Here is a 13458-nt window from a genome sequence, read left to right as displayed (position 1 = left end):
GAGTTGATTGGTTCCAGGCATTTTCTCAGGGTAGTAAGGGTCAGGAGAAGGTCTAGTCTCTATATTGGAATAAGTAAGCATTTTCTGTAGCTGATTCTTGCAGCTCTCTAGATAGACTTTAGATAATAAAGATGTCAAAAGGGAGTAACTTGACAGAAGTAACTTTTAGCCGCCTCCTTTCACTGTCTTTAGGGGTCTCCCTAAAGTTTGTCCACTGCATGAGGGCAGACTTCTGAAGAGCAAGAGTCAGCCCTCTGACAATAGAGGCGGCTTTTTCTTAGTTACCTTTTGTGGATCACTTAGAAGTTAGTATGTGGGTTTCTTGTGGGCCTAAAAAATGTTAGCCCCTGTTAACGTAAAAGGGTTAAGTGTCTTGCATTATGATACAGATACTAGGGAAAGGGAAGTGATTTTCAGAATTACCTTCCTGCTTCTGGCATCTCCTGTCCCTTAGGACTTTAAACTTACAAGTTAGCCTGGAATCAATAATGAATGTATGTTATTAAATTTACATAATGACCTTAAAGGAAGATTCATGGTGGTGGGAAAAAAGATTAGGTGGAAGGGAGCATTATTTGGTTTTCTGAAGGGCTTGGAAGTAGCTGCTGTATTGTTCATTCTTTGATATTGTAGGTAAATTCTGTTAGTATCAGGTTGGTTGGCTTCCTGCCAGGCTGTCAAACCTATCATGCTTTAGTAGTACACTGGTTCCAAATAATACCCTGCAGCTGATCTGTGAAAATGTATCAGAGTAAAACTGGTGCTGTTGTCAGCTGAATTTGATAGAGACAGTGGTGTAAACTATAAGTAACTTAAGACTGACAAATCCAAAACGGTTAGATGACCAGCTGGTTGTAAATTGTGAATGTCATTTTTATTTCTTATTTGTATTTATGCAGGTATGTGATGGGAAAGTATCTGTCCATATTGTTGAAGGCGATCACCGCACCTTATTGGAGGGAGATGGTGTTGAATCAATTATTGGGATCATCCACAGCTCACTGGCAGAGCCACGTGTCAGTGTCAGAGAGGGTTAACTTCTGATTACTGTCAATGGTGAAGAAAACGCCAACAACATTCCTTGTTATGACAGACCCCAAGGGACTCTTCCTGTTGTTCAACATCTCATCTGCTCTGCTGCCAGAACTGGGAAGTCTAGCTGAACTTCATTGGTCTTTTCTCTCTCTTCCTTGCTCATCTCTTCCTTTTCCACCTTGTATGGATTCTTTCTCCTCCTTCCCTTCCCATGCCTTGTTTTCCCCTAGTGTCCCTGTCCGTGTTATGCTAGTGCTGTGACTCTCACTGCACTGCTGTGAGCCCACTGATAGTTGCTTCCTGCACCCTTGGCAGTATGAAAAACTTAGGAGTAGATTTCTCGTGCTCAATATTGTTTTGTCTTAACAGTATTCCAAAGGGTATGTGATAGCACTTGTTGACCAAGCCCAGTGAGCGGAGAGAGGAACTGCAGCTGATTTCGGAGATACCTTTTGTCTGTGAAGAATCTGTCTGTAGTTAGGTCAGAAAGAGAATTCCATTGAGGCTTTTGTAACTATATTTTTTAATTTGATATATTCTAAGTATTTATTGTGTCAAACCAGAGACTTCTTACTTGGTTTTAATTTATCGTGGGTTATAGGAGAAAAGAATCATCCCTTTTTGAGGGGAAGGTTTATTCTACAAGGGGAAGTTGCACATTTGTTAAACCAAAGTGCATCTTTGGAACAGTCTGGTTTATTTTGGTTTGGGTTGTTTTTTCTTTCTGTTGCTCCCAGTTCCCTGCCCTGTTCAGAAAGGAAAAGGCAGAAGGGAGGGTTGTTGCCATCACCCACTCTTTTGAGGAGAAAGGGGGTGGAGGGGAAGTGTGGATGGTTTGGCAGATACGACTGTATTGGACAGGCTTAACTTGGGCGTGATAGAAACAAGCAAAGCTGTCCCTGGGCGAGTACTTTGTTTATATTTGTGCAAGGTTCTGTGCTCTGCTGTATCAGAACCTCAGTAAAGTATTAAGACTACTGCTTTACTTATTCTCCCCCACCTCCAGTCTCACCACCCAACCAGACATTTGGAATGGGGGCAGGAATAGAATTCCTGAAGGATAACTGAACAAATCCTCCTACCCTTGCTCTCCCATAACCAAAGCTCAGGCAAACATACAAGCATCTGCCCAAAGCCCCTGTATATTTTGATTAGCACAGGCTTGCTTAAGCCTTGTGTATTTGTTTTCTTTCTCCATTCTTCCTTCCTCTGTTTCTCTCAGTAATGAGACTGGAGAGCCCACGTAAGTTAGCCAAGTAATCAGTTTGATGGTATGATTTTAAGATACAGTACCTTTTTAAGGGAAACTTGCATAAAATTCAATTAAAAAATTTCTTGCCTTTGCTATGCTGGATCTGTCCTTTCCAAAATCAGTAAATCCTTGCTACACTTATGATACAGAGGAGACCTGGGTAGCTCAAAGCACCGACTAGGAGGAGCTATTGTGCCTCTCAGAACTGCTGTAAAACCCCAGTTCTCGCCATCTTTATCCCCCAGTGAAGTATCCTGGTATTACAGGAGCATTCCAGTGACAGGAATGGGTGGTTCTTCACTGCAGGTTCTGACCTAGTGTCTTTTGCTTACACTACCCTCTGTTGATAGTGGCTGGGTTAACTGGTTTTAGTCTTATAAAGTATTTCTTTTGTGAAATCTGAAATAAAACCAACATAATGTCAGCTTAAAGCATTTCCAAAATAAGTCTTGTTGTTTTGGGGTTTTTTTAATACTTTTTGGTCTGAAGAGTGTCTCTTTTTTTTTTCTCATTGGCTTTCCTAGTATTAAACACAATTGGTCACTGGTTGGCTTTTTATTTTATTCTCTACCACCACTACTTAATCCTGTGTTTCATCTGGAATCTCTCATTTCTTGGTATAAAGCAAAAACTGCTGCTGGCATATCTGATTTGGAGTCTGTAAAAATAATAATAAAGAAGACTTACTATTCTGGAGCATGGCTTCTTGGTTGCCATGGTTTTGGTACCTTAGATACAACCAAACCACACACCCACAAGATTGAAGTGGAAACTCAAATTCTAATTCTGGCTCCATTGTTGCAGTTTTGGACAAGCCATTAATGTTACTGCCTCAGTTTCCCCGTCTGTAAAATGGGACTAATAGCATCTACCTCAAGGTTGTTGAGAGTGTTAGATAGGCAATGGGTATAAATGCTATTACATTGTTAGGTGTGATGACTAGGTGTTAGGTGGTAACAGAAGAAGGGAAGCGGGTAATGTGTGAGGGTGAGCTGCCTCACAGCGGCAAAGACTCCCATACTGGAGAGTGGCTATGTGAGCTGAGCTGGGCATATGTGCATACTGTGGGACTGCATTAGATCTACTGTATACTATCCATGCACATCCTAGCATAGAATACTACATAAAACAAGTGTGGTCTGGTTGGTTGGTTTGGTTTAAATTTAACTACTGGCAGTTGTAGTGAGCATGAAAAAAAAAAGTTGAAAGAATCCTACTTGCCTTGGTTGTATTAAAAAACGAGAAGGAAAAAGAAAGGGTTGATTAAACTTTAGCACAGAACTATTGTACCTGTTTGCTTAAAGTGTTTAACAAGTCTGAATGGGCTATATTGAGGGAGCAAGGACTGATGCTGTTCCAGCGGTCGAAGCAGAAGTTGGACGAGTTCTCTGTGTAAACATAAATGTGCATGGTCTCATCTAAGCAAAACTTGAAGATACTGGTTTAGTAATAAAAGTTCCTCAAGAATTACTTACAGCCTATATGCTCTCAATGTTCTTGTGGTTGTTATTTGAAAAGCAGAAGATTGTTTTGGTGTTTTGTTTTTTTCCCCATTAACTGTCTTAATTATGAGCTGCTGCCCTGTAACCCATTATGTAACTGGCTGCTGAATACAGTGTGCCAAAAATAAAAACCTTGTTAGTGCTGGTACTGCTTGTTGTTTCTCAGTAGTCCATCAGATAGACATAGGTAGAACAATAATACCATAATGCAAAATCAAATACTGCAGCTGCCTGTGTGAGAAGGCAAGGGCAGAAGCAAAGTCCTTCACATCTGCCCTTCCGTGTGAAACTGAAGTGGGAGTCGCTTGTCAATCACTGCTTTCCATCCTTCTGCTCAGCTAGCTCCTTAATGGCTTATCTGCACCATGCTGCTCTTAATCTTGAAACTGGCCCTATAAACTTATTTAGGGTCACAAACTCACATTGCTGTTCTGAAATGGTGTGCAGTACATCTTACATCTGCAATACAGCCTTAATAGGAAGAGTAAGGTCATAAGGCACGTAGCACACGGTCATCAGCATTACAGCTATTATTTTCTTCATTCTACTACCTTCCTGAGGGGAAAGAAATATGTCAAGAGCTAAAAAAATAGAAGAAGGATCACAGTTTGACAGAATGGGTGACTTTATTTCTGCTGTCTGGTAGTGTGTTTAGAGAAGCTTTCTGGTGCTGAGACAGAGGTCATGTAAAACCCAAAAGATTTAAGGTAGAATAGCAATAAATGAAGCAGGTGTTTGTTTCTCTTGTAATTAGTTAAGTTACCATAAGTTAAGATCAGACACCTTGCTAGCAAATCAAGGTCAAAAGACAGAAGAAACTCAGTCTGGAGCAGTGGTGTAATTGGAAAGGGGAGTGTTGGCAGTGGGCTGGGGAGGCTGCTCGTTTCAAATGGCCCAGCTGGTGGTTTAGTCCTCTGGGAGGGCATGGGATATTGAAGAGAATCAGAAGAGCTTGAAACTTGGTACTCTTTCTTGCAACAGGGGTCATCACAGCCATGGGAGCTAGATTGCTGGGGCGGGGGAAACGCCGGCTTTTACAATGAGCTGGAGCTGTGACTGCTGCTAGGGGCCAGGCTAGCACAGGTGTGCTGAATGGCTGGACTGTACATGCAACCCTGCCTGCTGCTTGTGCATAGTAAGTTTTTCCATTTTGAAAAAAAAAGCCTAAGCCCCTATGACTAAAGTCACGTCGATGCTCTGACCACAGCCGAGACAGAGGATTTTTGCCGTCCTGAGCGGCAGCGGCTGATGCAGAGGACCCCGCCCCGACCAGGGCCTTTATGGAACAGCACGGCCCCTTCCCACCCCTCTGCCTTGCGTTGTACCGGCAGTCCCCTCGGTCCTGGCTCCCGGGCCACTCACCGGCCCCGGGCCAGGGGATAGTGTGGGCGACCCGGAGCCCTCCCGGGGCCGGGGGAGCTCGGGGTCGGTTTGGCCGATGCTGCATAGGCCGCACGCCGCGGCTGGGGCCTCCTCTGCCGGCTGAGGCCCGTGGGGCGGCCCACGCACCGCGCCGTGTCCGTCGCATCGGCGCGGCGCGGGTCTGCACGGCCTTGAACCGGGACCGGTGCGGGGGATGGGGGTCCGGGCACCAGCAGGCGCCGCGGAAGGAGCCTGTAACGTCCCAGTCGGAGGCCGCCGCGGCGGGGGAAGCGGGGGAGCGCGGCCTCCCCGTCCGCACGCCAGACCCGCCGCTGCCCGGCCACTTCCGCCCGCGGCCGCCGCCGGCCGCGCCGCGGTTTCCGGGGGAGACGGTGCGCAGCTGCACCGCCGGGCCGGCCGGAGCGGGATGGCGGTGGCACCGTCCGGCCGCTCGGTGCCCCGCCAGGGCCTGGCCATCGCGCCCGCCTCCGGGCCTCAGGCGGCGGCTGGCAGCCCCGGGACGGCGGCGCGGGGCGGCGGATGCCGCGGCGCTGCGCGGGCGGGCGATGCCGAAGCTGCGCGGCGAGGCCTTCTGGAGGGAGACACTGCGGAGCGCCCACTACGTGGTGGCGCCCATGGTGGACCAGAGCGAGCTGGCCTGGAGGCTGCTGAGCCGCCGGCACGGTGCCCAGCTCTGCTACACGCCGATGCTGCACGCCCAGGTCTTCCTCAGGGACGCCAACTACCGCCGCGAGAACCTCTACGGCGAGGCCTGTCCCGAGGACCGGCCGCTCATCGTGCAGGTGAGCGCTGGGACCCCCGGGGAGCGGCTCCGGCCCGGCCCCGGCAGCCCCGGCGGGGCAGCGGCGGCCGGGAGGAGCTCCCCGCTACCGGGTGGCGCTGCAGAGGCCCGACGGCAGTGCCAGCCGTGCCCGCCGCCGCCCCGTCCCGGTGAGCAAACCCGAGCGTTTCCACCTGCGCCAGGTGAGGTTTCCAAATGAGTTCAAGCTGGTCGACCTCACCGAGACTTTAAAGTGGTTATGCGCAATGGCAGAAATCTCATTTTTTGCACCCAGGTACTGCTAGCAGTGCTTGGCTCATGAGGATAAGTGTGTTTTTCTGTCTATCCCTTGTCTGGCAAAGAGAATTTGGTGTCTTAACCGCAGGGGCCTGGGGCACTGGACTTCTCACAGAGTGTCAGTCCACTTTTTTTGAGTCCCATCTTTTGAGATAGATGGCGGCTGCTCTTCTAGAGTCAGGGATTGTTCCAGGTCTGATACTACTCTGGGAGCACTGCAGCTGAGTAGTTTTCTAGAACCATGGGCTCGGTACTTAGCCATAGAAAAACGAAGGTAAGACACACTTTTAAAACTTGCGTTGCTTCTGCTTCTTGAGTACAGTGTGAGGTTCAGGTACTTCCCTCCACTCGTCCCAAAGAGGGAGAGGAGCCTGTGGGGCTGGAGAATAATGCAGGGAAAGGCAGTTGGCACAAGCAGAGGAATGGTGTTGTTTCCACATGTGGGGCAGTGAAATGGATGAGGACTTTACCCTCAAAGAGGTGGTCTCCCCTGGCAGAGGGGAGAGATGAGAGAAGTCTGTGAAAATACGATTGGCTTGAAGATGACAAATGGGATACGAGTGTTAAGTGCAGTGATAGTTATAAACTGCAGAATTCATTACTATGGGATGTACTGGATGCTGAAAGATTACAAGAGTTAGAAAGCAAATGGAGAAGAACTCTAGTGAGGGTCATTAGGTGCAGGAAACGCCACTTCTGCTTTCAGAGGCCTTGAAGATGCTTTGCAGCTTCTGCTGTGCCCTAGATATCTGATGTTGACTGTTGTTAGAGGAGGATGACATAGACTGTCTCGGTACAGCTTTGTGTGTTCTCCTTTTTCCATGGGAGGTAGTTTCTTTTGCACAGAAAAATAGAGGTAGCAGAAATTTAAATAGTCTTAGAAAGCTATTAAGTCTTTTGAACACAGATCTTCAGTAAGCTGTGTGTTCTGGGTGAGCCTGCCTGAAGAGCCTGAGTTTCTGTGAGCTTGCTGTATTACCCTTCATCCTGCTGGCTACTAGCACAGAACTAACTAGATTAATCTTTGGATTGACCCAGTACTGCAGTCATTACTGAGTTCTGCAGTGTTTCTGGGTAGGCTTGGGGTTTGGTCACAGACTCTTGGAAATAGAATCTGAGTCCAGCCTGCTCCAAGGGCTTTGTTTACTATCTAAAAATCCTCACTGATGGGGCTTGGTTGGAGGCTCACTATTGTTTCAGTCATCTCAGAGAAAGCAGATGCCTTTTTCTGGATTTAGTTGGTGTCAGCCATTATGAATGTGGTGCTCTAGGGTTTAAGTAACACCACCTGCTCGCATGTTTAAATCCGTATTATTTAAAAAATGTGAGGGAGTTGGTTTTGTTAATATGAATTTTAGAAAATCTGTTCAAAAACATAAATGAGAAGAATAGACTGACTCTGTCCTCTTCAACAAAGCAGTATCATATTAACCTAATTCTTCTTAATAAATTGATTTTTGCACTGGCCTTTAAATATAATATTAATTATATTTAAGACTGAGTGTTTGACTAACAGCCCAATGTGTCTATTTCACACTCCACTAATGTGAATCCGTTTTAGAGGCAGTGGTTCTTACTGGTATATACAAAGTTTAAATTGTCTGAGGACCCAGAGACAGCACAGGTAATTCTTCTGCACCGCCTTTGTGTATTAAAAAGCTACAGCTGTTTGTTCTACAGGGGATTCTAAGAGTTGTTCCCTCTTATTCTTGGGTACTACATGTAAAATGCAAATATTTCTTTGCCTCTTGAATGCTCATCTTTCTCATTTTATTATTTGAAGGCTGGGGATCTTTAGCTGGTGTTGTTTAGCTTTTTTTTTTGTTTAGCTTTTGCTTGTTGGTTTGGGGTTTTTTTTGAGAAATGATGTTTGCTCTTATTAATGGTGCATATTATGCCTGTTTTCTGTAGCAAGCAGTTGTGTCATAACTATGTCATAATGTGTTGTCAGTACTTGAAGGAAACCACTGCCTGATTATTCCACTTTTCTTTGTCTTTCTCAGTTCTGTGCCAATGACCCTGAAGTGTTTGTCCAAGCAGCACTGTTGGCTCAGGATTATTGTGATGCCATAGACCTAAATTTGGGTTGCCCCCAAATGATTGCAAAGAGAGGTGCGTGCAAATAGGAACCCTGGCTAAACAGAGAAAGAGCATGTTTCAAGTGTGAATGCTGACAGTAAAACATCAGGAGGACCAAATTAAGCCTTGGAGGGGGGAGCGGGGGCTGCAGTGCTGGTGAAGTCAGACTTAAGTTACGCGAACAGGTAATGCTTTGTAGTACCTAAAGCTAAAATTAGATACACTAATAACTAATCCCAAATTCTCTTGAGTGGCAGTTCTTGTGTCTAGAATATCCTTCAGAAGAAGTATTTTTAGCTGTCAATGGCAATGTACCAGCCTTTGGGAGTAGCAGTGAAAGTAGGGTGTGGGGATTCATTGTTTATCCTGTAAATCTGGGGTGGCATGGGCAACAGAATGATCCAACTCTCCCAGTTTGGGCAGGACAGAGCAACTCTGTTTCTGCCAGTGAGGCATGACTGTCTGGATCTTTGTATGTGAACGTTTATGAAAGCTGTATAATTCAGAATCTTCTGTACAAGTCTGTCGAATGCTTTTTTGTTATAGGTCACTATGGAGCATTTCTGCAAGAGGAGTGGGATCTTCTTCAGAGAATGAGTAAGTCTTTAGAAAGGCCTCACTTCAGAGAGGTTTCACTTTGAGAGGGAATGGGATGAACTCATCGTTGAGAGGAGGTTTAGGGATTTGGGGGGAAAGGAGGTGCAGCATGTTTCTTTGAGGAGGGTTGTGTTTGGGTTGGTTTTTTTTCTTACTGTATTCCAGTGGCACCCTCAAGATACTTGGTGGTATCCCACTACAAACTCATGCTAGATCTGCTCAAAGGCTGCAGTACCTGCAACAGACTTCAGGTGAAAGGGGGTCAGTTAAGTCCTAATCTAATGATGGTTTAGTGGCTCTCCAGCTCTAGAAACACTAGAACTTGCAGTGCCTTACTTCTTCACTTTGAAGTTCTCGGGTGCCGGGAGTTATGTTCCTGCTTGAAGCCACAGTTGCCCTTTTCTGAACAACTCAGCATACTCTTCCTGTCCACACCATAGCAAGTTACACCTCCCTTCTCCAAATTTGTGTAGGATGTTTTCAGACTATTGGTAGCAGTTGTGAATAGTATCGTGTTTTTTTTAAGATATACATTTAGAACTGATTTAAAAAGCAAGGACTTGGTTGTGGTGTGGAGCTGAGAATGTGCCTTCACCCCACTTCAAAGGAAGTGTTTGAACCATGAAGTTAGAGAGTCTGTTTGCGTTCCCTGTGGTCCAGGGAATCTTGAATTATGTTTGGCACAAAGACACTGCTGAGAACCTGGAAAGGTAGACAGTGCTTCCCTGCCCAGCACATAATGTGCTTGTTAGGGTGCTCTTCTTAGGAGTGAAAGATGCAAATCGGGACAGCCTCAAGGTGAGAAGGGAACCCAGATCACCTAGTTGGGTGAGAACCCGGGCTGTCTAGTAAGAGAGTTGTCTTACTAGGCTGTTGTCTAAAAAGAGAGCAAAGCTTCCTCTTCCTCCTTCTCCCCCAGCCTCATTTAAAATGATGGAGTACTGTTTTCTGCTTGCACCTGTATACACCTTGTTTGCTCCTTTGAAAGTGTGATAGGAGCTACCTATCATTATTGCTTCTAGGATTTGGATTAGAAGACAGCAGGGACTTCCTACATTATACATCCAGGCTCTGGAAGAGAAAAGAATTTCAGGCATGCTATTGCTCAGTGTTTTCCTGTTGGCTGTCTTTGTTAGCTCTCTTTTTAGTAGTTTTCCAATTCTGTGCACTGTGTAAAGACTGGGAGTTTAACATGTTCTAGATTTCACCCTGACTCTGTAACCTACATTTACTACTTAATTGGGTCCACAGCCTACCTCAGTTGATAAGCCTCTGCTTGCCATGACAAGACTGTACTTGTCATGGTTATTTGGGTGATAATTTGGAAAGAAGCAAAGCATCTCTTGTAGGAAAGGTGGACAAGTGAGTGTTAATGTTGGCAGAGTAGGAGAGTACAATAGCCTGTGTCGAAAGTAAACCTGTTTCAATGATTAAGATTTGAGGGGGGTTGGTCCTTGAAAGTGAAGGTTTGATGCACTGCAAATATTAGGGCTATTAAATGCTGACTACTTTATGCCTTATTAGAATGTGGATTTTGTGTTTCATCTTTTACTGTTACTTGATTAACCTGTGCAATAAGGATTGCAGAGGACATTGCTGATTGTTTAAGCTGTGAGAACTGCATAGCATTAACTTTTCAGGCTTTTTCCAAACCCAGTATCAGATCTTGAGGAGAGTAGGCACTTTTCATAGCATTGTGCAGCCCACTTACCTGTCTTTTCAATCTTTCCCAGTTTTACTGGCTAACGAGAAGCTCTCTGTTCCCATCACATGCAAAATCCGCGTTTTCCCAGAAATTGACAAGACAGTGAAGTATGCACAGATGCTGGAGAAAGCTGGCTGCCAGGTAAGGAGGCAGCTGCTCCCTGTACTGTTGCATTGGACACATGTCTCTGTAAAGCATCTGATGACCAGATCCTGGTATACTGTGGAGGTGAATAGGCTACATTGTTTTACAGACACAGAAAAAGGGATGCAGAGAGATTGTGTGTATCTGCAATCATAGGCAGCAGTTTAATAGTATGATATGGAAGATAACGTGATTTCAGTCTTTCTTGTAATCAGTGCATGGTGCAGCATCCTTCACTGTGGTTGAGCATCTCAGTCTAACATAGTGCTGCAAGAGGCAGTGTGAATGTGTGAAACCAACAGGGCTATAGAAAAAAACAGTATCAAAGATGACCACCACTAGTGAAGAAATAGGCAGCCTTCTAGGATTTAACTCCAGCTAAACTGGAAGAGACAGTCTGTAGTTAGAGCTAGTGCAGACAGTATTCAGGCCTTCTGCTGAGGACCAAGCCAGATCAATGTATCACAAATTTCAAAGTGAGTCACAAATGTGAGCCAATGCAGTAAGAGATCTGTACGTTCTCCCAAAACACAATCTTGTCATGCTGTGGAATAGCAAGCTGAAAGAAGCCCAAAACCATGCCATGGTAGGTGAGCTTCTGGTATCTTCCTGTGATACCAAAGTCCCTGCACTGTTGAAATAACAGTGGGAATTCAGTGACATCCATGAAGTGTATGGGGTCAAAGGAAATTTTTGTCAGTGGATTTGTTCCAGTGGTTCATACACATGGAAAGTAAATGTAACTTTCTGTTCTAGCTGTTGACTGTGCACGGCCGTACTAAAGAACAGAAAGGACCACTTGCTGGTGTGGCTTCTTGGGAGCACATTCAAGCTGTCAGGTTAGTGAGCAGTACCAATCTTTGTGGATTTCTGCTAACATGCTGCGAAGGTAGATTTTAAGTGGAGTGTGCAGCGGCATTGAAGAACAAACAGACCTATGTGAGAGGAGTAGAATTTCTGGGTTGACTCTAACTCTCATTTTTATGCATCTGTTTTATTCACTGGTATAGAAAAGCTGTAAGCATTCCTGTCTTTGCAAATGGAAACATCCAGTGTCTCAGTGATGTGGAAGAATGTATCCGTAAGACAGGAGTGCATGGTGTCATGAGTGCAGGTAAAGAAAATGAACTTTTACTTAAAATATATGAAAATACCAACAGTTTCTTACTCTCCTAGCAGCCCCATATACATTTATTAAAAGCTTATGTCAGACTGACTTGAAACAACAGCTTTGATTGAAAGCTGAGTAGCCATTCTCTGTCCTCATATACTGGCCATCTCTTACCAGGACCAGGCATTACTTAAGATTTGTAAGAATTGTTATGTTGGACTTGTAGTATCATTGAGTGGACAGCTCAAATCTAATTATTTGACAAAGGCGTATGGGACTCCTGTTGTCCTGGAATATTTTCATGACATCTATTAATCAATGGAATGTTTTTCGAATAGATCTTGCAGCAGTAAGTGTGTCCGCTAATTAGTATTCCTGCAGATGGTTCATGTGGAATGGGACAAGAAAGAATTGGCATAACTTCCTACAGGAAGAGCTAGGATAGACATCAGAAGAAGCTTCCAATCACTCGCACAGTTAAAGCAAAGAAACATTTTTTTTTTGGGGGGGGGGGGGGGGGGGAGGGGATTGTAGAATCTTATTTTTAGAGAATACTTGTTAACAAAAGCCTTGTGAAGCTAGTAGAGAAAAGCATAGTGAGAAGCAGTGTCTGTAAACTTAAACCAGAAACTGATTACAGACATAAGGTAAGACACCCATTGCCCAAGTATTTAACTATTAGGCAACAAAAGCAGCGATTTATCTATTTATTAATTTTTTTACTGTCTTGTGTCAAGATTGGATGCCTTTCTGACAAATGTGCTTTAGTTAGATATGAGCTGTTTGGCTCAGTTAAGAATTGTGTAGTGAAATATAGTATCCTGAGATCAGGCTAGAGTTCAGTGGACCCCGTGTTCCTCTTTGTGAGTACATGGGTTATGTGTCTGTGTCAGGCTGACAGAATCATAACAGAGCTGATAAGTTCCAGAGCCTAGATTTTGTTTTCTGTTTCAATCCTGAAATGAAAGTTTGAGTATTTCTTTTCATTCCCTAGAAGGTAATCTTCATAACCCAGCTTTGTTTGAGGGCCGAAACCCATTGGTGTGGGAGATGGCTGAGGAGTATCTGGAGATAGTGCAGAAGTACCCTTGTCCATTGTCTTATGTTAGGGCTCATCTCTTCAAGCTCTGGCATCACACGTGAGTATCTCCAGAGAACTCTTAATGTTTTCAGGGCTCATCCTGCTAAGCAAGTGTCTGACTTTTCTGGACAAGGATTTGTTTGGCCAGAATTAGTATGCCACAAGTTTTCTTTTCTGGACCTGGCTGGAGAGAATGCGGGCTGAGGCCTTTACCCTTGACTGTTTATCTGGGAAACAGGGCATGGGGAATTAATAAGTTACCACAAGATAAGCTAGGGTGGGAGCTCACAGCACGTCAGCTACTATGTAGTAATTGCCCATATGCACACATGCACTTCATGGCAAACATGAGTTAACGAACTCCTTGTTCATTGTGAGGCAAGCTGTCTTGCATTTATTGTGGAGTAAGAGTATGGCCATGGGCAGTTACTGAGGAGCAGCTGATGCGCTGTACATTCATGTTAGCTTATCTCAAAGTACCTTGGTTGTGTGCCAGGTATTTCTTTGGAAAA

General features: G+C 44.9%; 2 protein-coding genes across 5 annotated transcripts in view; both read left to right on the top strand.

The window, feature by feature from the left end:
• FASN (fatty acid synthase) overlaps nt 1-3937 on the top strand; it is a 44862-nt gene extending 40925 nt beyond the window's left edge. Inside the window, exon 43 of the mRNA XM_040582302.1 lies at nt 900-3937. Within this exon, the coding sequence (XP_040438236.1) occupies nt 900-1037 (138 nt within the window). The 3' untranslated portion in view covers nt 1038-3937. The remainder of the gene's footprint in view (nt 1-899) is intronic.
• Nucleotides 3938-5575: 1638 nt separating this feature from the next.
• Nucleotides 5576-13458, top strand: part of DUS1L (dihydrouridine synthase 1 like) — a 28832-nt gene continuing 20949 nt past the window's right edge. For 3 of the 4 annotated variants that reach the window (XR_005826072.1, XR_005826070.1, XR_005826071.1), the window contains exons 1-7: nt 5576-5954; nt 8233-8341; nt 8855-8905; nt 10639-10751; nt 11511-11593; nt 11765-11868; nt 12860-13004. Coding sequence is in view for 1 of the 4 variants with exons in the window: in XM_040582294.1 (XP_040438228.1) it covers nt 5718-5954; nt 8233-8341; nt 8855-8905; nt 10639-10751; nt 11511-11593; nt 11765-11868; nt 12860-13004 (842 nt within the window). In the remaining 3 variants the exon portion in view is untranslated. The remainder of the gene's footprint in view (nt 5955-8232; nt 8342-8854; nt 8906-10638; nt 10752-11510; nt 11594-11764; nt 11869-12859; nt 13005-13458) is intronic. The other variant, XM_040582294.1, reaches the window with a different exon arrangement.

This window comes from Falco naumanni, chromosome 1 (genome assembly GCF_017639655.2).
Source record: "Falco naumanni isolate bFalNau1 chromosome 1, bFalNau1.pat, whole genome shotgun sequence".
Lineage (NCBI taxonomy): Eukaryota > Metazoa > Chordata > Aves > Falconiformes > Falconidae > Falco > Falco naumanni.
Note: the sequence above shows the minus strand (reverse complement) of the source record. Positions and strands in the feature narration are given on the sequence as shown.